The sequence below is a fragment of the Mirounga leonina genome, unplaced genomic scaffold (genome assembly GCF_011800145.1).
Source record: "Mirounga leonina isolate KUSES-001 unplaced genomic scaffold, KU_Mleo_1.0 Mir_93, whole genome shotgun sequence".
Taxonomy (NCBI): Eukaryota; Metazoa; Chordata; class Mammalia; order Carnivora; family Phocidae; genus Mirounga; species Mirounga leonina.
This window is the reverse complement of record NW_023270854.1, coordinates 34,806,196-34,833,893: the sequence shown is the minus strand read 5'-3', so window position 1 is coordinate 34,833,893 and position 27,698 is coordinate 34,806,196. Positions and strand designations below refer to the sequence as shown.

General features: G+C 55.1%; 1 protein-coding gene across 14 annotated transcripts in view; it reads right to left on the bottom strand.

The window, feature by feature from the left end:
- CELF4 (CUGBP Elav-like family member 4) overlaps positions 1–27,698 on the bottom strand; it is a 291,364-nt gene that overhangs the window by 214,278 nt on the left and 49,388 nt on the right. For all 14 annotated transcript variants that reach the window (XM_034995846.1, XM_034995847.1, XM_034995858.1 and 11 more), the window contains exon 2: positions 1,223–1,305. In XM_034995846.1, the coding sequence (XP_034851737.1) occupies positions 1,223–1,305 (83 nt within the window). The remainder of the gene's footprint in view (positions 1–1,222; positions 1,306–27,698) is intronic.

Sequence of the window (27,698 nt, the reverse complement as noted above, 5' to 3'; positions counted from 1 at the left end):
ATTTCCATACATTTGCATCCGCGGGTATGTTATTAAGATGACTCAGCCCCGTGCTTTGCAATCACAAGTACCAAAATACAATACAAAGGCTGTCTTAATGGAAGGAAGGCCCTCCCCTCCCCTAAATGGGTAAAGAAGGATCTTTGATGCAAAGGAAGGCTGCCCCGACTCAGGGTTGCATTTTCTGTCTACCTGGTTAACCTTTCCCGCTGTGGGGCAGAAATGGAAACGTGTGTTTACATACGGGTTTGCTCGGTAAGAATGTAAACATGCATGTGTAAACACTGGTGAGCATACATACAGAATACACGTGCTCCCCTGCAGTGTCCATTGTATAAGCTTAACCACGGTATATTTGTAAATTCTTTAAATAATGCCCACAAACACATCTTTCCATAAATTTATCTTTAGATACTCGGTGAGCCGTATATCTACCCCCCCCCAATCTCTGTGAACCCACAGGAGAGACCGCGCAGACCCTTGACCCGAGGAACACTTCTTATTTTATGGTGATGAACTAGCCTCGATAATAGCCATGGCTGATATCACACCCAGTTAGGGGGGCCATAAATAATTCTCTTCTCCCCCGCACAGAAGCTATAAACCAGGGCTGAGGCGCAATAGTTTATCAAAGACGAGGGCTGGCTCCTTAAATAAACCGCGGTGATCTCACTTGCGGCGCCGAGCCTGGGCGAGGAGGCGCCCCTCCCGCTCCGGCCCCCACCCCCGCCCCAGGAACAGTCCGTGTCTGACGTCGATCGGCGGGCGCTCGGGCGGCCGGGCCACCCGAGACCCCGTGGGGCCGGCGGAGGCAGCTCCGGGCGCCAGGGACACAGGACACCCTGCGTCCCCGCCTCTGCTGCCCGCGCGGGCAGAGCGCGGAACAGGGACCCGATCGGAGGCGTCCCGAGGGCCAGGGGAGGAGCCTCGCCCGAGCTCTGCGGCCGCCGCCGAGTTCGCCCCCCGCCCGGGATTCCGTCGGGCCTGGACGGCGCAGTGCGGAGGCCGCGGGGCGAGCTCGGAGCCCGGCGCCCACGCGCACTCGTCCGGGCCCCCAGCCTCCGGGCTTCTGGGGGCGCGGGGGGCGGCGCGCGAGCTCCCGAGCGGAGGCAGGCACGCGCCCGGGCCCGCGATCCCCCCGCCGGCCGCGTCGCCGCCCGGCCTCCCGAAGTCGCCCCCTGTCGGCGCTTCCGTCGCTCGCGCCTCGGCGGGCGCCACTTACCCCGGGCAGAGTCTTCTGCTCGTGTAGCGCGCTCTGGGCCTTCAGCGCTGACTCACGCTCGCAGTAGGTGAGGAAAGCGCAGCCTGGGGAGGGAAGCAAGCGCCGAGAAGGGTCAGTGGGGCGCCCCTGGGCCGCCGACGCGCCCTCTCGCCGGCCCTCCAGTCTCAGCCCCTCCCCGCTCTGGGTCCCTCTCCCCACCTCTCTCTCTCTCCTGTGCATTCCCCTGGAGCTTTCTTGCCTCTCCGTTTTCCTGTCTGTCTGCTTTTTGTCCCTCGCGTTGCTTTTCTGTTTTGCTCACTCGCCGAAGTCTCCCCACCCTGCATCTTCCCCCCCACCACCACACCCCCTCTCCCCGCGAGTCCCTTCCTGTCCCTGTGCCCTCGTGCCTCGGCCTTCTCCCTCCCTCCTTCCCTCCCTTCCTCCCCCCAGGGTGCTGTTCGGTCTCAGCTCCAGCACCTCCCGGAAGGGGCAGCTTCCTGCTCTCGCCCCCAGCACCTCTAGTCCCATTGGACCATGAACTCGTTCTGGCCCCTTCCGAGTGCTGCCGGCTGCTCCATCAGGGATGATGGAAGGACCGTCTAGACCTGCCCCTGCCGAATAAAGTCTCCATCTGTAGGGAGGACCCCAGGCCTGTCTATACTAATAAAGTGAATGGGGCTGTCCCTGTGTCCCCTGCCGCCCCATGTGCAGTGATATCTCCACACCCCTCCAGTCAGAGCGCTTCTTGGGCATATCTAGCCCACCAATGCTCAACACTGGGCCTCTTGCTCTGCCTCTAATTCCCTGGGCGGCCCTGGCAAATCCCATCTCCTGTGCGGCTTCAGTCTCCTCATGTGTGCACTGAGAGGACTGACCCAGTGGGCTCCAGGGTCACGCCAGTGTAGTTTTCCCCTTAAGTGACTCTGACCATGCCTCACCAGGGAATCTGGATTTTACAGAGCAATGTACCTAACTCAGGGGGGGACTCTTTATGCTGGCCCTTCAGGCATGGTGACAAAGCAAAGAGCACGCTTGCTAGTGGGAGAGTCTTTCTGGCAGTTTCTTCCTCTGCCTGAAGTTATGGCTGAGCATGGCTTCTGAGGCCTTTAAGACCCAGGCCATAAGGGAAGTCAAAAAGCCAACTTTGGCCAACAGAAGCCTTGAGTCTCCTGGGGAACCATCCCCTCAAGCTTTCCGAAGGCACCCTGAAGCCGGGCCACCTCCCTTGTTTCCTGGTTTTCTTTCCCTCCACTGCCCCTCGTCTTTGTTCTCACGGTCTTCGCACCCGGTGTGCCTTCTCACCCCATTTTCCCATCTTCCAATCCCCACCATTTTTCAAGAATCTGATCAAGTTCCACTGACTCCAAACAGCCCTTCTTGACTGCTCTAGTCCATCCCAAGCCAACCTCACTTTTTGACCACCCATTCTCATGGCCGTTTGTTAACTACTTCCCAAGTGCCCACCGTGTGCTAGGCTCTGTGGCCCAGGCCCTCTTCCTGTGAGGTCTGCAGGCTGGTGGTGCCTATAGCAACCCTTGTTACCAGGCTTTCTCTGGCTTCTTGCTCCCCAGGAAACAGAGTGCTCTCAGCATCCTCGGCAGTTCCTTTCTCCTCCACCACCCAGTGTGTGTATGTAGGGGGCAACCCTTCCTTCTCTTCCAGTATAGAAATTGGTCCTGCTGCCCACCTTCCGAGAGGAGATGGAAGGGAATGTATGTGTGAAGGGGACAGAAAGATAGGAGGAAGGAAGCAGGGAGAGATACCCATGAGGCAGAAACTCTCGGCAACCTGTGGGTTCTGTGCCTTCCCCACCTCCAACTCTTGCCCCAGGCTGGGAGGACATGCAAGTGCCAAGAAGCCTCTCTTCCACTCCATCCCATCCCTCCCCATCCAGACCCCAGATCACCCCGCCTTCTCCCCCCTCCTCACTCCTCCCTCCTGGTCTTGGCAGACGGTTATTGATGGAGACACCAGGGGACTGAAATGAATAGCGGTCAGAGGCCCCCATGACGTCCTCCCTCGTGCTGTTGCCTGCCTCTCTGGGGGCCTCTTTCCTCCTGTCCCTTTCCTGGCCTTGTCCTCTGTCTGTGCCTGCCTGCAACTGGGAGGCAGCCACTGTCTTGCTTCAGGCAGGCAAGCCAGCTAGGGACAAGGTCAGGGACAGGTGTGGAGAGGGGAGAAGGAGGAAGGTGGCAGGAGGAAGAGGGAACAGGGAGGAGTCGGAGAAGAAAGGGGAAGTAGGAGGAGATGAGAGGAAGGCCCGGAAGCGGAGGAGGAGGAAGAAAGGGAGAAAATGACCACATTGTTGTGGTCCCGGATGTCAGATAACAAAAGAGGAAAGGATCCCAGGAAAGAGAAAGGATCTGTTGCTTTTTCCCAGCTTCCAGGAATTTCTGCCGGTGTTTTTGAGACCTCACAGCCGCTGTGAACCAGAATCTTTGAGGGAACCCCCAGACCTCATGTGACTGTCCCTGACATCTCCACCCCTTGACCTCACCTCCTTCAGTTCTTCCTCTTGCCTACCCCCTTGCCTCCTTCCTATTTCTCAGCTCTGCTAGACACACTCTGCCTTAGGACTTCTGCCCTGATTTACCCCGCACTCTGCGTGCTTGCTCCTTCACTCTCCTCAGGCTTCTGCTTGAATGTGACCTAGTGATGCCCTTTCTGACCTCCTTTCACACAGCACACCTCCCCAGCACACACCTCCTCTCTGACCCCTTGTCCTGTTTACTCTTCTCTTTGGCACCCCACTGAGCTATTAACATTACATGTTGGTTCCTTGATTGGCAGTTTCCCCACCCTCCGAGCAATGCCCACAGCAAGGGCGGGACCTCAATACATATTTGTCAAGAGCACTGAATCCTGCCCAGCAACTTGTGCAGGGCCAATAGGTGGGGGGCATGTATCCTCATCTATAAAAAGGGAGAGCCATCCCCCTCAAAGGTTTGTGGGGGACCTACCAGCCAATGAGTACTAACAACCTCAGCAGAGAGCTCTCTAATTGCAGAGCACAGCCTAAACAAAAACTCACTCTTGTGGTCAGGAGGTCAGAAGGCAGAGTCCCTCCTTCGGTCCCTCTGCACGTCTGCCAGGAGGGACCAGCCTTACAGAGGCGCCGGTTGGGGCAGACCCCCGGGCCCTTCTCAAGTGCTCTCTTGAGCCAGTCCCATGCCACAGCTCGGCTTGGCTCGGCTCACTGTGTCTCACTAGGGCTTTTTTTTTTTTAAGCAGATACGGATAAGCGGCTATTAACCGCTAACTCCAGCGTGCAGGAAGGGACTGCATCTGCTCCCTGGTGGAGGGCAGAGCCCTGGGTGGCAACCTGGCAGGGAGGGGGTGGCTTCGGAAGGAGAGTTTGCCATCACAGGGTCCTGCAGAGCACGGTGGGCCTGAGGTGGAGGCTCAGGTGGGACTTGGAGCGGCCAGGGGAGGAGAGAGTGCCCAAGCCTCACCCACTGGCACTCGCTGGCCTCTCCTGTGTAGGGCAGGGGGGTGGGGCACACAGAACCCCACTCAGAAACGCTAGTTTTGACTTCCTGGTGCTCATTGCTGCTCCTCACCGGAGTTGTGGAGTTGGGGAAGGGGCTTCCAGCTGCAGGGGTGTGGAAGGGGGGGCCTCAGCTCAGCGGTCACCAAAGCTGCCCTGCTCACTCTCTGTGACGTGCTGTGCTGAGCTCACGTGTCCCCAGAGACATCTGTGAGGCCGCTTGGGAATTCGCAGTTTATTCAGTCTCTTCAGGAAATGGGATTCTGTCCCAGAGCAGCTGCTTACTGAGCCAACCTGGCCTGGGAGAGGAGGCTAGACCAGGCTCTGCACCTTGAGAAGGTCTGAGAAGGGAGCACCTCTCCCTGGGGATGGGGCGGTGGCCCAGCATTCCCTCCCTGGCCCGGCCCTCCAAGGGGGCTCTTCCTTGTGCTCACAGAGAGAACAGGAGTCCACTGTGGCTGTTCGGAAAGGCAGAACAATTGAAAACCACCGAAAGGTCTCTCAGTGCAGAGATGGTTTTATGTTTCAACCGTGGAATACTCTACAGCAGTTAAAATGATGAAATGGTCCTAAATGTACCAGCATGGGAAGCCACAGTCAGATGCGAAAAGCAAAGTCATGAAACAGCATATGCCATGTACATGCAGTGAAGACATAGTCCATTAGTTCCTTGTGCACCTGAATCTGTATTTACACCATGGCACAAAGTCTAGAAGGTGTCACACCAAGCTGAAAACAGGGAGTCTGTGGGAAGGTGGGGCACGTCTCCCATAACATTAACCTTTTTTGGTTTGATCGACACAGTTAGACACCAGAATGTATTCATGTATCACTTGCACAATTAACTTTAAAGAAAAAAAAGCTTTGCTGAAAGAGGATAGGATAAAAAGGGAGGAGGTGCGAATGCGTGAGCCAGACCCACAGCCCATTTTGAGAGGACAGTCAAAGATCACTGGGCATCAGCTTCCTAGCAAATTATTCATGAGGGAAATTATCATGTGAGGGTCCAGCTATGCCCGGTCTCAAATCTTCCTTTGAGCTCAGGAATCGAAGCAGATTCCCTCCACCCAGCGAGCTGTGAATGGCATCTTGGTCCTGTGGCCCTGAGTTCCCGATGTTTGTGGGATGGAATCCATGACTGATGGAGCCCAGAGCCTCCCCATCTCGGCTCTCCAGTTCTCCCGTTTAGCCGAGTGAATCTGAGGCGGGATCTAAGGTGGGGAGTGCAGAAGCGACTATCTCTGGCGCTATGACCTCGCCGCTCAGCTCCCATTTTTCCTGTCCCACTGTGCTGGAGGAAGGGTCCCCCAGCACCATCCCCTCCCCTGAGTCTCCCATCCCTCCTGAATCATGGACCTGAGCAGAACAGAACTGCAGCCCAGTAGAGCAGGGATGGACTTTGGAAATCATCTGGGGTGGGAATGGGAGCAGAGAGATGTCACATTTTGAGAAAAGTCCCATGACAGTGCCTCCAGCAGCAGCTGCCTGCCGGGGTTCCCTGCATGAGGCGGCCCACACCCTCCTGCTTCTCTTCTACCATGTGCGCTGAACACCGGGCTGCACTCACTCGTCCTCATGCTGACATTTAACCTCCTCCCACTCATCCTTCGTATTTACTTGTCCTTCCCATTTGTTCCTTGGCTTGTGTCTCTGAAGAGACCGTCCATTCTGTGAGGGCAGAGACAAGGGCTTCTAAATGGAGGACTGAGCTTCTAGCTCAGGGATCTGCGGACTGGGAGACCAAGAGAGCCATGGGGTGGGAGAAGGGGAGCCACCTGGCACTGAAGAGAGAGTGGGAAGCCCTGCGGGGAGCCGGGAAGGGAAGGGAGAACGGTGTGGTCAGGAGAGGTTAATCAGGAGCTGCCCAGGATCCAGGCAGCCATGGGGAGGCAGGCAGAGCTGGTGGTGTCAGGAGGGCGTTGCTGGGCTGAGGTGCAGGTGGGGGTGGCAGACACCCCCCTCCAGCCAGGCAGCCTGAGGATGATGAGGCGAGGGGGCACCACTGGTTCCTGAGGAGGTGGGCGGGTGCCCTCTCCCACGTGGGGGAAAAAAACAGCCCCGGCAGAATTAATTGCACGAGATGGCAGTAAATTACAAAGCCCCCGTGTGCGGGGATAAAAGGCTCTTGTCATTGTGAAGTGAAGGAAGTACAATTTCCTGCCCAACTCCAAGCAGGGCTGAAGCCTGGGGTGTAATCATCACGGAAGGGAAGGCTCCCAACGTGCTCCCTCCTCCCACCCAGCCAGGCCTTGGCTTCCCATTAATTGAATTACAGAATTAGCCAGAGGAAGGTGGCCCTAGAATAGGAAGATCTGGACTTTAATAAAACATCAGAACCTTCAGGGCCTGCTCTTGGCTGGCCTGGAGGAAGTGAGAGGAAGCGAGGGCCTGGGAACGGGGTGGGGAAGGGAAGGGAGCAGGAAACGCACCAACCAGCCAGACCAATGGGTTGTCAAGGAGGGGCTCCCTGTTCAGTGCGGTCTTCTTGGGCAGTCCAGGAAGACCCCCTCCCCGCCCCAGATCTTCCCCGGTAGACCTGCCTAGTTCCTGAAATCCCATCCTCAGGGCACCACCCCTCAGTGGTTCTCACCGAGGCTGCACCTGAAAATCACCTGGAGAATCTTAAAAAACAGATACAGTCCCTGCTGCTGAGAAATTAAGGCAGAATCTCTGGGGGTGGATAGAGAGAGGGAGGGAGAGAGGGAGCATCCGCCAGCCTCCCAGGAAAGAGGGCCACGGGTGTTCTGAGGCCAAATCCGCCCCCTCCTCCCCGCCCCACCCCAGTTCCTGTCCCCCATGGTCTGGATGAGCAAGGGTGACCTGTCTGGTGCTTTCTGGAGCAAATGTCCCCTTCCTCCTTTCCTACGCACGCAGGAGACACAGCTGCAGAGCTGTCCCTCGTGTACACGCTCTTCCTCTGGGAATGTCTTCCCATCTCTGTGCCTGCCCTGGGTCTGCACCTCCTTCAAGACCCGCCTCTTTGGGTACATACCTGGACCCCCACAGTCTCACCTTCCTCTGATTCCTGCCCTAAGGGTGAGCCTTGTCTGCTCATCTAATCCCTGAACAACTTGAGAATGGGCCCTTGGGGCTCAGCAGAGCCCAGTGACAGGCAGGAGAAAGAGACCAGGGGACTATGACACTGTCTCTGCCTCTTTCCCAGTGCCCAGCCACTGGGTGACCCTCTTGCCAGTTTCCCAGGACCTGTCCTGGTGGTTCTGGTCTGCCCCCCCTTCCCCAGTCTTTTCTACCTGGACCTTACTCCTTTCTCCCCCTTCTCCAGAGGAATGCTCCCTGCTGGTACTGCAACAGCTCCTGTGGTTTCCCTCTCTCCATAGGAGAGGGACAATGAGCCCACCCATGTGTGTGACTCTGACTTCCTCTTGCATCTCCACCTCCATGGGGTAAACCCAAGCCTGAGCATCCTTTCCCCTGCTGCCTCTGCCATGCCTCTCTCCTTCGGAGCTCACATGTCCTTCTAGGAGGGACGGAGCTTCCCCTTTTCCATGAAGATTCGCCTGACCACACCAACCCCAGCATCTCTTAAAGCCCTTATCGATGGCAGTTAGAACACACATATTTGTCTGCTTTGCATTTATGTGTGTTTTGCCCACATGGAAATCTGATACTATAGGAACTGCCATCTCCAGGGTCCTCTTCTCTTCCCAGTGTCAGACATCACTGAATGCAGTGGTGGTTAAACTTCATTCTGCGCCTGCCTGGGTGACAGTGATCTGAAATGCTGGGGAGAAATGGCTGGCTGCAGGGGAAGCAGGGTGTGTGGAGAGGGTCTGGGACGTCTGCCCTTCAGCTCAGGCCCCTGATGGTGGCAGGAGCCATCCATCTTCCTCGGAGGAGACGTGGCAGGTGGGGATGACAGGGCTGCCGGCAGGCGGGGGAGATGGATGGCGCCCTCAGCCAATGCATTAGGGCTGCAGGCCTGCTCCCTCTTCAGGGCCCTCCAGGGCTGAAACTCTACCCTTGGCCCTCATCCTGCTCTGGGGCTCAGCACTGCCCTCCTGCATCAACTATCTTTAAACAGGAAACTCCAGAGGCGAGCGTGGTAGCCTGTTCAAGTGCTTCTCAGAGATAATGGTTGCATGGCGTGGGAAAGTTAACCTGGCTCTCTGCGACCCTAAGCGTGTCTCTTACTTCTCCCAGGTCTTCTGCCCTTTGGGGCCGCAAGGCAGAGATGGACACAGAGCTGGGGGATAGGGATGTCCCCAGACCTAGACTAGGATCCCCTGGGGAATGGGACCAGCCTTCTCTTTCTCTGCCTGCGAGGCATGGGGCAGGGCCCAGGAAGCTCAGACCCAGGGACCTCATTGGCTCTGGACCTCAGAGGATGAAAGGAGTGGCGGGCAGGCCTTTGCCAAGTATCTCTCCTGCCCATTGCCCTTGTTTACACCCTCAGCACTGGAGAATGACATGCATGGTGTCGGCTGCAATATCTTTATGGCACTGTGAGAAAGGACAAAACCTGGACATATTGATGGCCTCTCCCCTCTCTCAGCAAAGAGCTCTCAGTGGTGGAGCCTGGCCCAGGGAAGGTGCGAGCCTTTCTGAGGCTCAGCCCAGGGACAAAGGACCACCTTCTCCGCTGACCCCTGTGCCGGCTCTGTTCCCGTAGCCGAGGGGCTGCCTTGTGCCCCATCTCTCGGCCAAAAGCTCCTGCTGGTTCCCATGACAGCGCGCGGTGCTCCCTTTCATCCCTGTCTTCGTGGGGGGCTTCACCGGACACAGTGCTATTGCTCCCATGAGCTCAGCCTTCTTGTACCTCGGAGTAGGCCATGGTGATATTATCAGCATCTGGCAACTGGACAAGTAGAGACCTGAGGCCCCTGATGGCTGCTTGGGGCTCAGTTGCTCTTGTCCCCTCCAGCAGCCCTGCGTAGTGTCTGGACCCTGGGGGCCCTCATGAGAGATGTCCTCCCTCCACACCCCCACCCCATGGCTTGCACTTGGGACAAAGGGCTCCGGGATGACCTCATTCTCTTCCTGCAAGGACCCAGGTGGAGTCAGCTGGGCTCTCCGGGGCTTCCCTGGGCCACAACTACCTGAGCTCCCTCTACCCCTAGTGCCCCCTCCAATGTCAAAGTCAGGCCCTGGGCTCCTCCACAGAGGGCTCTATCTGAGCATCCAGGTTGGATGTGAAATGCATGTGGGGCACTTGTTACTCACACGGATGCCAGGATAAATGCTAAAGCACAGACACTGAACCATGTTCCCGTCTAATTAACGTGGTTGGGGAGTTTAGATCTTCCTGTTTTGAATTTTCTCAGAACAGGGAGCACCTGCCGAGAAGACAGGCATGACTCAGTGGGAAGGGACTGCTAACTGAGTGCCACAGGGGAAGGGGCTCTCAGGAGCTCCCTTGGCCTGACCCAGCCCATCACTGAACTGTGGGAGCTGGGCCGTCTCAACTGGTCTGGGAGGGAAAGCATGTTCCTGTCTTAGAGCACTTCTGTCTCTGTGCTCTTATCTCCACCGCTGGCCTGCAACTGTCTCTCCTTCTCCCCCTGTCTTGCTGTGGCTGCAGTGCTGGGCTGGCTGACCTCAGCCAAGCTGCTGACCCCTGGCCTGACACGCTGAGCTCCTCAGTGCATGGGAATGACATGGTGCAGGACCTGAGCCCCTCAGCGGCCCCCAGTGTTTGCCAGGTCCTGTGTGTGTGTGTGTGTGTGTGTTTGTCTGTCTCAGGCCCACAGAGGAAGCTCAGCAGATCCTTGTTGAGTTGCATAGAATTCCCTTTGTTGGAGATTTACGTGGTGGTTGGACCAGCTAAATTAAGGTGGGGGTCATTTTCCCCAATAGGATCCCCTTCCACAGGTAGGTGGAAATGTGGGGGAATCCCTCCTTGGTATGCTCCTGAAGCCCCCGGCTGCCTCCCCGAAATTGTCCCTGGCATATCCAGAGAGACAGCTCTCTACACCATGATGTCCTTGTGCAGTGGGGGATGAGCCTCTCTTGGCTCCTTTCTCCCGTGAAAAGAGAGATCACACCCTCAAGGCAGGAGATTGAGGAGTCCCTTTGTCCCTCTTCTCGGTCACACCGAACCACACTTCTCCCCAGCGCATACCTGTGTCACCTCTGGGCCTTAGCTCTGGCTCCTCTCCCACCTGAGGTGTCCTCCCCGCTTGCAGGGGCAGGGTGGGGGAGTATCCTCTACCAGCTCCCACCACCTCTGCAGCCCTCCCCAGCTTCCCAGCACTCCCCGATTCTCCTTCCAATGAGTTCTTCCGCGTCCAAGTGTCTAAAACATAACCATGAGGGCTTGGCTGAACAGAGTTTTCTGCTGTTCTCATCTGCAGAAACTCTGTCTTCCTACCAGAGCACAGCTCATGGGGCTGGGCCTGTCCTGTCCATCCTTGAACAAGTCCCGGAATGGGGGCTTCACAAGAGCAGCTGAGCTGCTGAGAATCAGAAAGGAGGGCATGCCAGCTCCACTTTGATTGGGCTCGGGCACTCAGGACCTGCCAGGTGAGGTGAATTAATCCCGCCTCTCTCTCCTGGCTCCTTCCTAACTCCTTCCTAATTCACTTAAAGAACAACAACAACAAAAAGAAACAGCACACCAACCAAGAAATTCCAACCTCAGCATCCAAGACAGGCTATTTTGAAAAGACCAATAGCCAGGAGTCCCATATTACAGGATCAATGTTTGGAAAATGTGATTTTCTTTGCAAAAGCAGAAAAACAATCTCACACAGTCCTGGCAGGCCATGGTCCAGCTCTCAGCGGAGGGTGTCTTTCCCTCATGATCTCTGCCACTTAAGCCACTCTTCTGGCTTGGCATTGAGCTTCACCCAACAGCAATAAGATAGGTTCAATCATAGGCAGTTAGCAATATTTAACCTGAGGGCTGCAGCAAAGGAGTAGTTAGCAAATGTGATGGTTATGCTGGCCTTGATGAGTTAATCCCTCAAACTCTCTGAGCCCTGGCAGAGGTAGCCATCACACTGTAGGAGGGACAGAGGCTCTAGCCGGTCAGCTGGCCCCAATCCTGGGGAGGGATGGAGATGCTCACCCTTCATTCATTGCTGACCTTGAGAATGCCCAAGGTGGGCGAGAGGCAATTAGCAAATGGGGAGGGTGACCTCTGGGGGGTGAGACAGAGCCTGGCATTCAGCTTGATTTCCTCTCTTCGCAGAGACTTACCCACATCCCACAGAGCCCACCAAAAAAGAAGACTGAACTACCCAATGTGCTGACGTGTACATCAGACTCAAACCCTGTGACTGGGATGGGCGGTACTATCATCCGTGGCGGGAGGGAAAGATGATTCATTCACTCACTCATTCCACAACTATTTACTGAGGGCCCACCATTTGTCAGATGATAAAAGACATAAAGGAGACCCTAGGTGAACAAACTTGCAAGGCTAGGTGATAAATGTGCAGGAGCATACCAGCCAAGCCAAGGTTTGTGCGGGGCTCATGCTAACAGCAAACACTGATGATTGGTTATCTGCTGGGCATGGGTCTAAGTGCTTCAAGGTATTGAATCATTTAATACAATAAGTCTACGCACTAGTACAATAATCACCCCCATTTTACAGAGAAGGAAACAGAGGCACTCGAAGACAAAAGACTTGCCCAGAGCCTGTGGCCCAGTCCCTGGTAGAGTTGGGCTGCCAGATGCGGCAGGCCTCCTGCAGAGTCTGTGACCTTAACCCTGGGCTCTGCAACCTCCTGGAGGAGGATGCTGGGCTCTGCTCAGGGCACGGGCAAATCAGTGCAGGGCTCCCTCCCACTTCCTTCCTTCCTTTCTTTTTCTGTCTCATGGCTAGAATCCCATATTCTCTCTTGCCCGTCTATTTAATTCCCGTTCTTGACTACTCCAGGATACACCATTTTTTCCACCCCTAAATAGGGTAACGTCTGTCACCTGCCACCCGGTGCCTCTGGAAAAGCCATTTAACCCCCATGGCCTGGTTGTTTCCATCAGCAGGACCCCTGGGAGAGGGCTACAATCTCCGAGGGAGGGGGTCTGGCTCTGGCAGTGGCCTCTGCCTTGTTCTGGAAGCCCTGGGTATTTTGGGTAGTTTGGGTAGTTTACGAAGTCCCAACTCAACCCTTGGGCCTCAGGTTCCTTAGAGGGGAAGGGAGCTGGTAACACTCACCTGCTGGGGTCGTGGGCCTATCACTAGTGGGGGAGGGATTACTATAGCCACCGTCTTGGGAGCAGCAGTGGTGATGTGGTGCTAAAGGTGCCCTACAGTGTGAAAAAGAGCCTTGGTATTTAAACTGTCTGGTGTTGTCCTCTTCCCTTGTGTGGGACCTGCGCACTTTACTTGATTGTAACCTCCCCACCCCAGTACATACTCACCAGGACAGGGAGCTTATCCGGTTCCTGGTCTCGAGTAGGCCAGCGCACCCGGGGCTCGGAGCGCCTGACGGTGTGCATTGAGAGCCTAGGATGTGAGTGTGTTTTGTTTACCTCCTGTACCTGATATGCTAATGACAGGAGGCAGTGATGAGCTGGTGGGGACCTGAGTGACAAAGAGCTGGCTTCATGCTTCCCCAAAGAGGCACCTTAGTGTCAATTGTTTCTTTTGTGAGAGGAATTGTTAAGGCCTGGGAATGTGGGCTTCTAGGGCTAGGAAGAGGAAAGGGGGGATCTCAGGCGAGAGCCGTGCAGGTCCTCGGCAGCGTGGCGATCGGACAGCCTGGGATGGGCAGCCCCGGCAGGGTGGGTATGGAATCCTGTGCCCTCCTGGGGAGGGAATGGGTGTGAATCGAACACATCTGTGTTACTCACTGACTTCTCGAGAGGCCCCATGAGCTCCAAAGTGGCGGCGCCGGCCCCATCTGCTGTGGACCCTTGTTGCCCTGCTCCTGGCACAGGGCCCGTCATGGTCACAGGAAGCACAGGGCGAGGGGTGGACACTGGTTTGGCATTAGAATGCCTACTGAAGGCAATCTCTTGATGTGTAAAACAGGCTCCAGCAAGTCACCAGATCTCTCTGGACCTCGGTTTCCTTTTCTGTGAAATGGGTTTGATATCCTTGCCCATGAGTCTGTGTCCCCAATATCCAGCAGAGTCCTGGCACAAAGTGGGTCCTAGCGTACATTCATCAGTGAATGGATGGGTGGAACAGGAGAGAAGGAGGAAGTGTACTCTGTTCTTTAACAGAGAAGGAAAGGTCCGTGGGGGAACTGGACCTCATGTCCCTGCCCAGCCTCCTGTGCTGAGGGAGGAGAGCAAGTGTCCGAGAGGACTGAGGGCCCAGGGCAACCCTGAGGAGGAGAGCAAGCAGACACTGGGTGGTCAGCATGGAAAGCCCTAGATGCAATGTGTAGGAAGCAGAGTAAATCAGCAGATGGAGGTGCATCTCTAAGGATTTGCACCAAATGGAGGTAACGGGTACAGATTAGTGTGAGCATGAGGGGGCTGAGTCCGTCTGGGATCCCCGCCCCTGCCTGGGAGGATGATGAGCAGTGGCCAGGGCTAAGGGGAGGAGGAGACACAGGTTGAAATGCTCATGTGTCCTAGATGTGTGTATGGTTCTATTCTCTGTTCTCACTGCCCTCAAGAGGGTCTGAGGGCTGGAAGGAGTGGGGGATCCAGGGGACTTCATGAGCTGTGCCAGGTCGAGCTGACCTGAGGTCTGACATTATCACTTCCATGATGGGTCTGACTCCCACAGCTGGTCAAGGCTCGATCTTTGTATCCCCGGGTTTTATCCTTTCTCTCAGCTTCCTAGAAATTTCCATTAGACCTCTGCTTTGTCTGGGCTGAGCTGACTGAGCCCCATGGCCAAGAAGGCCAGCTGGGGGAGCGGAGGCCTAGAAGGGGAGAGCCGGGCAGTGGGGTTAATAAAAGATATGGCTGCTGGCCATCTTCCCTGGCATTTCTACTCCCAGGCAGCTGTGGCCCTCATCTGCGGCTCGGTACAGAGGCTCCTCCCTGGCTTGACACACCCTGTGAATTGCCGGGCACCAGCAATGTGGGCTGTGGCCGAGAGGCAGAGCTAGCTGAGACTGGGGGTTCTGGGACTGGAGTGAAGGAGGTAGGAGTGGCAGCAATGCAGACGGTGGGAGACCCGTGGGTGCAAAGGCCCCCACTACACAGAAGTGGGAAAAGATACTGGGCTGGAAGTTGCCACTTGGATCAGAGGCCAGGACAGCACCCTTCTGGCAAGCCCCTGGCCTTCTGGGGCCCTCGGCTTCCTTGTCTGTAAAATCCTGACCTGAGCAGAAGATTGGCTCTGACATAATTCTGGGGAATGAAAATGGGAAGGAAGATTCAGAGTTCTGGATTTTAATCCTAATTCTACTTGTTTTTGAAGGCCTCGGTGGGACAAGGTGGGATAATCCGCCCCCCCCCCACCTGCCACCACAGCCCATGGCAGACCTCTGAGGCCTATTGCCCTCAATTCTTTCACTAGATGTCCAGGGGCACCTGCTCCTTCCCAATCCTGGCCTGGGGAGGGAGGAAAGGATTGGAGAGGAAGACAGGCGGCCAGACCTCAGGGGCATCCAGCCTGGGGAAGGACTGGGGACAGAGAGACATGAAAGAAGCCTCACCAAGTGGTATGTGCCCCAGCGACCACCACGCTTCTGACCCCAGAGGCCTGGGGAAGCCTGGGACAGAATGAGTGATGAGGGGGGCCCTTAAGGAGGCAGGGAGTGCCCCCAGGAGCCTTGACAGAGGTGGAGAGGAAGAAGCGGGGCTTATTCCCAGCGGTTGGAGTGAGCGGGCTACGGTGGGGACCCAAGTAGGGCAGCAGGCATTTACAATCAGATGGTGTGCTCCTTAGAAATGCACCCCAGTGTCATCTAGCAAGCGGTTACCCCCCCTCCACCCCCCCCTTTCTCGTCTCCTGTGGAGCGTCTGTTCAGGCAGGCTGGATTGGGAGGGGAGGTGCAGGGCTCAGTGGGCAGCAGTAGCCGCCTGGTTTCACAATGGCCCAGGCTACCTCTGCCTCCCATGACCAGTCCCTCCGTGAACCTCGTGCAACCTCACTGCCTGTTTCGTCTGCGGGTCTATACATAGCGATCTCGATGCACACTCTGGAATTGGATTTGATGTAGCCCTCTGGACTCGAGCTAACTTTTGGGGAGTAGTTTTCTTGGGAGCCTGCCAGTCCAATTCCTCCCCCATGAACACTAATTACTGCACAGACCTTCTCCATGAAATCAGCGCTGAAGCCATTCCCATCCAGGCGGCTCTCCAAGACGAAATTTTTCTACTGGGAACCGACAGCCGCAAATAAACCTACCATCTACTTAGCAACAGAGACCAAGAGCAGGCGGGAGGCGGGGAGGGAGGGGGGACGCGGGGAGAGTGGGAGGGAGGGAGGCGGAGGAGAAGAGGGCTCGCTTCTTTTCTTCCTTCTGTTCTTTATTTTACAGAAAGGGTGTAATCAGCACTCTCTGGAAAGGTGGTACAGGGTGTCTCATAAGACAATGCAGGGGCCCAGGAGGAGGGGCCGGGCCACCTACTAGGCCAGTACCTGTTCTTGGCTGCTTGAGCTTGGCCAGAGCCCCCACTGCACCGCTCGACACCACTGGGCGCCTCTGGCAGCCCCCTGGCCTCTCCAGGTTTTATTCCGTGTTTCCCCACCCTAGCCTCCCCAACCACCCTGCAGACCCGGCCCATGCCTGGGCACTCTGTCTCGTCTTACTGAGGATGGCCTCCTTCCACCTCTCTGCCTGGCCAGCTCCCACTCATCTGCCACGGCCCAGGCAACAGCCCACTTCTGCCAAGCAGTACCCCCTGACTCCTCCAAAACCTCCATTCTGAACTCCAAAGGCCTGTGCCAGGCACCCAGCAATGGGGTCTGCTCTGGCTCCTGCCCCCTCGGAGCCTGCATATCAGCGACTAAGGAAGGGGTGAGCATTGGGCTGAACAGGAGCTTCATAGCACCAGGTCCTGTCTGGTGCGTCACGGTGTGCCTGTGAGGTAGAGGCCCTCTCCTCCACTTCCCCAGGACAAGCCTGAGGCTCAGATTGCTCAGGCAGGACGCTCATGGCCATTCACGACCTCGGAAGAGGCAGGGCAGGGATTGAAATCCGTGGGTCTGTTTCCCAAGGTCAGACCCTGTGCTCTCTCCCTTCTGACTCCCCTGGGATAGTTCTGGGAGTTGTGCGTGCTTCTGCCCACCCTGTGCCCCAAAGGTCAGCCCAGGGCCGAGCACTCAGCTCCTATTTCAGGAGTGTTGGAAGCCAAAAGACAGAAGAATTTCCCCTGGAGGTTTCTCAAGGCCCAGGGCAGGCCCAGTGAGCTCTGATGGCCTCGGGCCACTTGGCAGGTGCGGGCACTCCGGCCAACAGAGCCAGAGAGCCCCTCGGAGCCTGCTGGGGATCATGACACTCTGTACCAACCTTGCCCAGTTGGTAGAAGAGCTGTGCCCTCCCTTGGCAGAGCCCCTCTGCGTTGTGCCTAGCTGTGTGTCCAGGGACACTGGAGCCAGGACCCCTGCCAACAAGTCACCTCTCCCAGATCCCATCACTTCTGTCCAGGGCCACTCCTGCCACCAAGGCTTGGTGAGTCCTTCCCCCTCTCTGGGCCTTGGCGTCCCCATCCATCAAATGGCTGTGATGATTCCCCAGCGCTTCCCTGGCTGGTGTGTGTGTGTGGGGGGGTGCGGGCAGTGGGAAGGCCTGAGTGCTGCTTTGATGTCAGTTGTGTCCCCCAAGGCCCCTGTCCCCTGGGCCCGGCCTCATGCCCATTTGGGACTCTCCTGTGCCTGCCCGCCGCCATCCAGGGTGGATGAGTGAGGACAGAGCCCAGTTTTCCTCTCCAGTGCAAAGCATCAGGACTCAGAGAGAACCCCAGTGGGTCTAGGAGAGTGGCTTCTCAGGGCAAGGAGAGGAGAGGATCCCTGGAAGACCTCTTAAAAGAGACATCAAGAAAATGGGTTATGCCCAGGGACAAGCCACCTTTGTTTTTGGGGCACCTGCAGCCTTAGTTGTAAGGAGAGGAGGGGAGCTGGGGGAGCTGATCTGTGCAGCCTCTCCCATCTCAAGGCCATGTAGGGCAGTGGTTCGGAACGGGGCTTGCACATTGCGTGGCTCTCTCACCTTTGAACTGTGGGGTTTGGGGCAGGTTTCTTAGCCCCTTTCTCCCTCAGTTTCCTCCCCTGTACAATAGGAGATGACCAGCACTCACCTCACTGGGATGCTGAGGGTTAAATGAGACCATATAGCCAAGTGTTAGAACAGACCTGGTATGTGTAGCTGTACCCGGGGTCAGGGAGAGCTGGGAGTCACAGGTGTGTACCAGCCACCAGGGCCTGAGGAAGCGCTTTCTGTGGATCAGGGATGTCGTGGAGCCCTTGCTGACATTTTCTCACTTGATGCAGTGGCTCTGTTTTTGTTTTTGGTGTGTTTACGAAACCTGGCGAGCCCCAAGAGGCGAGGCCAGAGTGTTGCCTGGACCGGCAGATATCATTCAGTGTCTACAGAGTACATCCCAGCTCCAGCCGCTGGCTGGCATGAGACACGTCCTCCAGAGGACGAGCCTGGGCCAAGTGGAGCTGGTCACCGTGGGCCTGGGGCCCACAGGAGCATGCATCTCTGGGCAGCTGAGGCCACCCAGGCTGAGGCTGGTGAGGCGGGGCCTTGGGGGTCCCCGGTCAGGGCGAGGAGGGAGCACCTGCTTCAGCGGAGCGCCAGACCCGTCTCCAGCTTCCGTGGGAGTGGCTTCAGCGGGCTCCAACCCTTGGGCCTGGTGCCGGGGCCAGGCGACCCTCTGCATCAGGAGAGCAGTCTGGGCTCTGTACACCCTTCCTCTCGGCGGCTCTTAGACTTGCTAGTTTTGCTTCCCCGCTTAGGTTCCTGGTTAATTTTCCTTAGAAAAACTGTACCCTCCTTTCAGCAGAGCTCAGCTAAAAAGGACACACTTGTCATGGGGGATGCCCTGTGGGGAATATGGCAGTGGGTACACCTGCTCTGTGTTCTGGAGCTCAGGCACCATGGGCTTTTGGGGACTAAGTGGGGATGACTATGGGAGCCAGGCCCTTCCTGACTAACGTAAGCACCCTCCTCCCAGGGAAGCACCCCCGAGAAGCATCCGTGGGAACAAAGAGGGCCCTCGTAGCAGGCAGAGAGCAGGGCAGTTAGAGATGCAGGCTTTGGCATTAGAGAGACCTGGGCTCCTATCTGGGCTCTACCACTTCCTGGCTGTGTGATCTCAGGTAAGTTCCTGAACCTCTCTGAGCCCCACTTTCCACACTGTACAAGAGAATTGATGCAGGCCTGTGGTGACCTGTGGAACTCCCAGGGTGGTGCCAGGCCCCACACATGTCCCTTCTGTGAGATTCTTAAACAAAGGTGTCCTGTGGATCATGCAGCCTCCCTGAGCTGCCCTGGACCCTCTCCTCTCCATGGGATGGCAGGGTAGTGGCCTTGGCCCCATCAGCAGGTGTTCCCTCCCAGGCTGTGGGCAGGCTATGCCTTCCAAAGCCTCAGCCCCTCTGTGTCTGCCCCTCCCCTCCCCACCCCCTTCTCCACCCTTCCCTGTCCTTTCGACATTTTTTTTTTTTTTTTAAGATTTTATTTGTCAGAGAGAGAGAGAGAGCACAAGCAGGGGGAGCGGAAGGCAGAAGGAGAGGGAGAAACAGGCTCCCCGTTGAGCAAGGAGCCCGACGTGGGACTCGATCCCAGGACTCCAGGATCATGACCTGAGCCGAAGGCAGTCGCTTAACCAACTGAGCCACCCAGGCGCCCCTCCTTTCGACATTCTCTGTTCCTTCTCTTGGGTGGTGGATGAGCAGAAAAACAAATCAAAGTTGCCTGTGTGTCCTGGAGCCCGCGATGCTCCCACGAAACAATCCCTTGCTTCCCATTACCCACCCCAATAACTCTTGTATATGGAGTGTGAAATAATTAGCAGCAGCAAAAATAATTTAGGAAACAAGCAGAAACTAGTTGTATAAGCTTGTTTGGGGAAAACACAACCGACCAAAAAACCCACTGTGTAGGGAGGTTTGGACAAACAGACCAGCTCCCTGGAGGTCAAGGCCACACCTGGATCACCTGGCAGGGTCCCTTGAAGGGCCCTCGCTCAGGACCAGCTTCCTCCACCCCAGCCTCCAGGAGGGAACCACTGGTGCCAGAGCCATGCCCCGCCCCCATGGGCCCAGGGGCGACTTCCCAAAACACATCTACACTCTCATGTCAGGCCATCCTGGGGAGGCAGGTGGGCAGGGGGGGATGTGGGGAGGGAGGTCCAGACACCTGGAATAGTATGAGGCCCCAAAATGGGCCTGGTGACCTCCCTGAACTTGAACTGGGTCTGGGTAACAGGCCCTGTACCCTGCAGGCCTGGAAGGTTCTTCCGTCGCTCGCTGCTTACCTTTGCCACTCAGACTCCCTCGCACCAACAGACACCCAATACCCATCAGAAAGCAACAGCACGTTGAGGATATGGAGCTTCCCTGGGGGGATGGGGAAAACATCCGGTGCCTCATGCTTTATGGCCCTTCTGACTTTTACAAGTTTGCCACCTCCTTGAGCACTTTTCCAACTCCTAATCTCTCTCTTATCCTCCACCCCACTGCTCCTCACTTCCTGGGAGGTAGAGGGTCAGGTGCCCTTGTTTCCATGGAACAGATGCAAAGGAATGAGGAAAGCTCCACATTCCTGAATGGAAGGTTTCAAAATAAGGGAATGAGGGACCAGAGAGATGCAATAAGGTCACAGTCACCAGGAAGGGCTCAGGGTTTGATCTGGGGCTTATGTTTCTCCCCATCCTTACCCTGCTGGACAACTGGCCTGGCTGCTCAAGGCACCTAGGTGGATCCCAGTCTAGCATGACTCCTGTGCTCCCTGGGATCCTGCCCAAGGCCCTTGAGGCCCTTGACTCTCATCTGAATGAGAGCTGGGCTGGTGGGGAGGCCTCCTCTTTCCTGCCCCCTCCCCTTAGATGAGGGGCATTTGCATTTGCTTAGAACTGCACTGTAAGGTTATTCTTAAGGACAGAAGTCTCACCTCTCTCCCTGGGAGCTCCTGTCTGCTATCTCCTGACGTAGCTTCCCTTGTCTGGGCCATTACTATAATCTCCTAATTTGTCCCTTGACCTCCAGTGTCTCAGTCTCAGGCTAGCTTCTGATCTGTCACTCCCTTGCTTTGAAACCCTCTGTGACTTCCTATTTCCTCCAAAATCAGCACACACTTCTCAGCCTTGCCTCCTTTGTGACATTGGTCTCTGTCATCCCCCTCAGTCAGGTCTCCGTGTTCCAGGAATTAACTTTAAATGATGGCTCCTCGGGGAGAAGTCAACTCATTGAGAGCAGACCGGGGTTCATACCTGGTTGTCCCTCCCCCTCACTGTTTTCACCCAGACTCACAGTGGCTCCCATGTGGCCCTTAAGCCACGGTGGCCTGATGTCCATCTCCCAGACACCACTCCCTGCTGAGCATCGTGGCCTGGAGGGGGCTCATGGCCTCTTACATTCAACCTGAGCGAAGGGGCACCCATTATTTTGTCCACACCTACCCAGTGTCCTGGATTCCCCCAAACAGGTGATTGGCACTCTCAAGGCAGAAACTTGGGAGTTCTACATTCTCCTCCTTCACCTCACCCACCCCACAGACATCTCCCAAGTAGGTTTCTCCTCTCCACCCTGCCCCCCGCCCGGGACAACTTCATCATCACTTTCCTTCCTGCGGCTCCCAAGAGCAGGTACCACCTCCCCAGAGTTCCTGGGCAGGCCTCCTCTGGGCTTCTCCCTCTCCTACTTCGGGTCCCTGATCGGGCTGAAATCTGGTCCCCAGCTGCCTTGGCAGATGAGACAGGGCGGGCTCGATTGGGGGACCTCAAAGGCCCGACTAAAACATCAGAGACAGTGGAGCTGACGGAGATTCTGGTTGGAGGCACGGGGAGGGAGCAGTGAGCGTGCCCCATCAGTCTGGAATCAGCACATGGCAGGAGCCAGGGGAAGCATTTGGAGGCAGGAGGGCGACTCCCTACAGGCAGGCCCCTCTGGGCCCATTTGCTGCGCTAATTGCCTGACAGAATTACAGGGCAGGTGTCCAGGTCTGGGGCTGTGGTCTCACCGTGCACTCAGCAGCTGAGGTCTTTTGAGGGCTGGGGGTTGGGTGGAGTGCTAGGGAGGTAAGTGCGGAGTGGGGCCCTCCCGCCTCCTGCTGGGCTGATGGATGGCACCAAGTATGCATAGGTAGGGCACGTCTGTACTCCAGGCTGACAAATGCCACAGGTGCAGCCGCAGGGGACACAAGCCAACTGCTCCCATCACATCTGTGCATGTGCTGTTCAAGGTCATGCTGGGAGCTCAAGTGTCTGGCAGTCTGGGGGCTTGGAGCCCCTCACTGCCTTTGGCGGATCCTCTTAGTTAGCCATCTCTTCCTGGCTGGGGAAGCAGAAGTGGGTGGCGGGGACGGTCCTCTCCCTCGGAGACTAGCCATGTCACTCGGCGTACTCGGGCACAAACCTTGAGATTCGTCTCCAGGCTTGGCAAGAGAACAGCCGTCTCTGCAGCCTGCAGCTCACCTGCTCTTAGAATCACCTCCCCTGCTGCCTCAACCCGTTCTTCTGCCTCCGGAGCCTTCTGCTCGTGCTGCTCCTGCCCTGCTGTGGTCTTCTCACCCCAGAGCCCCATCCTGACATTTCCGACGTAACACCAGTCTCCCTCCCACTGGCATGGCTTAGGGTTCAGCCCCTCAATGGACTTCAGCTTGTTTTTCCCCAACTCACTTATACAAAAATGAATGTAATGGAAGAAGGTCATCAATTTGATGTCCTCCCCTCCAATTAAAAAAATATTAGCACCCGCAACTGCCTGTCTATAATGGAATCTAGAGGATTCTGGCCTCACGTGAAATTAAATACTTGGACATTTCGAGTTCCACAACTAGTACCGTGAAGCTGGGATATCCAGGCACTGGGTGCCCTGGTCATGTGGGAGAGCCACGTGTGGTGTGGTGGGAAAATCCAGGAAATGGCATCTGAGTTTCTGGCACCTCTAAGTTGGTTGGCCCAAGACCTAATCTATCTGCACCTCAGCTTTGTCATCTATAAAATGGGGATAGAATGTATCAGACGGGTAGCTCCTAGAATCAGAGAGGGGATGATACAGAGTATACACTCAGTTAAGTGTAGAGTTAATTTAAATCAAGTTGGAGACTTTGAAACAGACAAGTCAGCTTGGAACTTTACAAAAAATTAAGAAGACATCAGTCATATTTTCCAGCAATTACACACAGCTCTCTACCCAAAAGAATGGAGAACACATCTTCTATCTATCTTCACATAGATACTTGTACAAATATATTCACAGCCACACTATTCACGATAGCCCCAAAGTAGAAACGATCCAAATTTACATCAACTGATACATAAACAAAATGTGATCTAGCCATACAATAGAATATTATTCAGCTATAAAAAGGAAGGAAATTCTGACCCATGCCACAATATGTATGAATCTTGAAAACATGCTTAGGGCAAGAGGTCAGGCACAAAAGGTCACATATTGTATGATTCTATTCATATGAATCATCCAGAATATGTAATCCATAATCCATCAAAACAGAAGGGAGACTAGTGATGGCCAAGGACTGGGAGGAGATAGGAATGGATTCATTAATATGCTCTGTTTAATGCATATGGGGTTTCCTTTTGGGCTGATACACACATCTTGGAACTTGATAGAGGTGGTTGTTCTACAACACAGTGATGGTACTAAATGCCACTGAATTCCCCTTTTTACAATGGTCAATGGTTAATTCGAAAAAGAAGAGGAAAGGGAAGAAAGCATCAGGAGGAAATTAACACATTAAAGCACACAGCTTTGCCCTCTGTCCCCCACCCTGAGCCAAATATTCTAGCCTGGCTTTTCAGGGTACCCCAGGCCCTCTTTGCCCCAACCCAACAGAACATTACTCAGGCTCAGTGGTGGAGCTACTGCAGAAGCACAGGTCTTCTTCCCCCGAGCTGGCCTGTGTCTGCGTATAGAGATGGCATCTGGACACTCTGGGTGCCTCGGCTCTGGGGCTCTCATCCTCCTCCAGGCTTCCTTGGTGACCCCAGCAGGCCTCCCTCAGGCCTAGAGCAAGCTCAGGACAGGAGGCCCAGACTCCCTCCACCACACCTGCTCTCCTCCAACTCGGCCTGTGACATTCTTGGCCTCACAGACCCATCTGACACATCTCCCTACCCAGACTGCTGTCTCTGACTGCCCCGGTGTGAGTCTGTCTCCCCAAACTGCAAACACCCAGAGGGCAGGAGCCCGGGTCTGTTCATCTCCACAGGCACAGAACACTCATCACCATCTCTGGCTGGTAAAAAAGGAGAGTGGGTCGTGAGAGAAGTTGCTGGATTCTTGTTTCCCTTGTGGCTCTCTGCCTTTTTTCTTTCTTTCTTTTTTTAACCTGGAGGGAATACAACTTCAGCATCTCCACCCGCTTTATAAATACTTTGACAAATGGTTTCTCTCCTGCCATGCTTACCCCAAGCAGGGGCATCTGTCATTTTGGGAAACAACTGTTTACAGCCCTTCTGACCTTTCATGCAGAGTCAGCGGCTGGGGGTGGGGGTGGGGAGCGGAGGAGGGGGCAGCCAGGCCGACTGCAGTTCATCAGGCCCAGAATTTAAAAACAGGAAGGAAGAAAGAAAGAAGGAAAGGCAGAAAAACCCTACACAACTCTTGAGTAATTGCTGTCTCCTTGGCAACGAAGCAGCAGTCTGTGGACCTGTGCTCTCCATCCTTCCCTGGACTGGAAGGCAAGAGACAGCCTGGAGGGAAGGCGTTTTCCACCCTCTGGTGGAATCCTGAAGAAGGATCTGTTTTCAAGTCACTCCTCAGCCCCTTTATTGTTTCCCCGTTTCTCTCAGCAACAGTTCATACTTTGCAGACCAGGCACTGGGGAGAGCTGGGCATCTAGGTGGGAAGAGGGCACTGGCCAGAGGACCCACAGTCCAGGACGGTTTCCCTCAAAGCCAGGGCACCCCGTGAAAGCCCCCCCAAGGGAGCTTCCTTTAAAGAGCTTAAACTTCTCCTCCTCCACCTCCTCCCTGCCCTGGTCTTCTTCGGAAACCCCCTTCTCCCTGAAGAAGGACTTGTTGGCCTTTGGGGCCATGGGTGTGTACTGGGGCTGAGGAGGAATAAGAGCTCGGAGGCGTGTGGGGGTCGCAGAGGCTGGGATCTCAATGGCACAGGGATCAAGGCAAAAGCTGAAGAAGTGCCTTCCCCAGAGGTTCGGTAAGAGAGGAGAAAACCTCCCCCTGCCCCACCGCCTACCACCCACCTGCACTGACTGCTCCTGGTCCCCCTGTGGAGATGGCAATGAAACACAGACCCTCCTTTCCATGCCCCGCTATGGATCTCTTCATCCTCCAAGGGTAAGCTCTGGTCTCCCCTCCTCCAAGAAGCCTTCCCTGGCTGCACCCACTGTAAGGGCCCATCCTTCTCTGTCGCCTGCCAGGTTCTCTCTTTCAGGGCTTGTCTGTCATCTGGGAGGTGGGGTGGCCCCCCTAGATAGATGGGAGCTGCCCAAAAGTGGGAGTGAGCCTCGTCCTTATGGACTTCTCTGTGGTCCTAGAAGGGTTCAGCGAGTGCATGTGGGTAGATGGGCAGCAGTGCGGGCTTCCTGCGGTCAGAGCTGTACTTCTTGAAGAGAAAGCCTCTTCGAGTGGACAGGGGCATGGGCTCTTGTTACAGAGTGGGTTGGATTGTCTCCATTTTTATAATCTCTTCGGGCCCTCCTTCACCTGGACCAACCTACTTTCTCCAGTTACATCTATTAGGCTCTGCTAAGCAGCGTTTTGTCCTGTTCCTCAGGCACACCCGCTCATTCCCCACCACCACCCCTGTGCTCATACTGCCCCCAGCCTCCAGAACCAATACTCTGCCCAGGCCTGATGCTTCTCTTGATCCAACCTGGGCTCTCAGGCCAAGTTCAAATGCCCCCTCCTCTACGGAGGAACCTAAGTGTTCATGAACCTTTCCATCCCTTGTCTTGCTACAGCAGTTACAGCCTTAACTACCTCTCCTGCGTGTCCTCTGATTGGTTCATGGGGACCTAAGTTTATCCCTTTCACGTGGATGGGGTGCGTGGGTGCGCATGCACCTTCTGATAGGTATGGAATGGGCATCTCTGAGGCTATGGTCTTGCTGAGCCCAGAAAACAGAAGAGATGCTCAGGGCAGATCCCTGGAAAGATGGTGACATCAGTGTGTCTAGTTTACAGCTCCTCTTGGTACCTCTTTCTGCATTTTCCCTATCTGACCCATCCAAAACAACCACAGCCCTTATGCTCTATGTCCCTGGTGTTCAAGTGATCTGCTCTTTGCTCCTCTTCCCCTCTTCTGAGGCGGTCCCTGATTGAGCACTGAAATGATGTCCCCCTCCCCACTGCCTCAGGAAGAGGGTGTTATAACAGGAACCAAAGCTGCCTGTGAAGATTTTCTGGCCTCCCCTTGGTCAGTGGGTTAGGGCTTCTCCACAGTGTGGCCAATCACTGGCAAACATTTATTGAGCACCTACTGTATGCATAGCACTGTGCTGGGTGTTAGAGAGAGGAGAAGAGAGATTTCTTCCTGGGGCATGGTATTGATCTCAGGGATCTCAGAGTTGGGCTTGAACAGGGAGGAAGATGCAGAAACAGAAAAATCACATGAAGAATCAGGCAGAGGTGAAACTGCCTGGACCAAGCATCTGAAACTGATCTGAAACTGACCCATTGAGTCCTTGGTCCCAAGCCCAAGGAGCCCTTGTGGTAAACAAACAGTTGAAGGAAAGCACAGGGAATTAGAATTTTTAAAAACTTCCAGTGGTAATAAAATCTGGGGTGTAAAATGGGTTAGGAAATTTATTTTTTCAATATATGATTTTTTCCCCCTCTCCTCTGAAAATCCACATATCTATTCTGCTTCAGGTTGGGGCTCCTTTATACGGTTTTATTAAAAAAATCATTTACTGTGGGCTTTTCAGTTCAACTTTAACTGGACCGGGTGGAAATTAAAAAAAGGATATTTTAAAAATAAATTATATAAATTACAGCCCTAATTATAAAGGAACTTTTAAAAATGTATCCAAGCATTAAAAGAAAATCTTTTTTTTAAAAAAAATGCCCCATTTCCCTGTTCCATTGCAGGAGCATAATTTAGATACTTTTAACAAATCCTCGTCCTTTGGAAGAAGCGGGCTCTCCAGGCCCATTTGCCAGTGTCTCTTTCTGCGTGCTATTATTATTTGATAACTTTGGGCTTAAATCTGCATGAGAGCCAATTATCTCTCTTTGTCATCAAGCAGGCTTGCTGTTCGGCAGTGGTTTTTATAGTACAGGAAAAGCCTTACAGAGCCTGGAGGAGGTGGGTTTGCGGTTCAGATTACACTCCGTCTTGCCTCTCCCAGTGACTTCCCTTATTCCTTTTTTTCTATTTTTGTTTTTCATCATTTTCCAATGCAACAAGCTTTCCTCCCCCAGCTATGTGCCTCTCTCTGCACCCCTGCCAGCCTGCTCCCTGTCCTGATCTCCTTCCTTGAGGATTTCATCCTCTTGAGGTCTTTTTCTCTTGACCAAGGTCTTCCCGTGCACAGAAGTGGTAGGAATTGGTATTTCTTGGCCCACCCACCAAAGGGGGCCTAAAGCACAAGTCACGCTCTCTTTCCTTCTGAACTAGTGGAGGTGGCATGGTGAGCACAGCGCTGGAGCGAGGCAGGGACCCCTCATTCTCGGAGCTGACAGTCTGAAGGGAAGCGTAGGGAAAGCTGGAGCCGGATCAGTGCCTCAGCAGTAAACCAAGGATGTTAGAGATGGTGGTGCCGCCCTCCTGCCTGGGGCCTGGAGAGTTCTGGGGCAGTGGGCCTGGCACACTGCTGTTCTTGTTCCTCCACCAAGAGAAGAGAGGACACGATGATCAGAAAGAACAGACAGAGTTTCATAAAGGGGGTGGGAGAACTCAGCCCTACCCTGAAAAGACTGGACCAGAGAAAAGGAAAGACCATCCAGGGCAGGGAACAGCCTGAGCAGAGGCAGGAGCCAGACTGGATGAGAGTACTTCATCCCATGGGAAAGCAGAGATCTGGTCTGCTGTCTC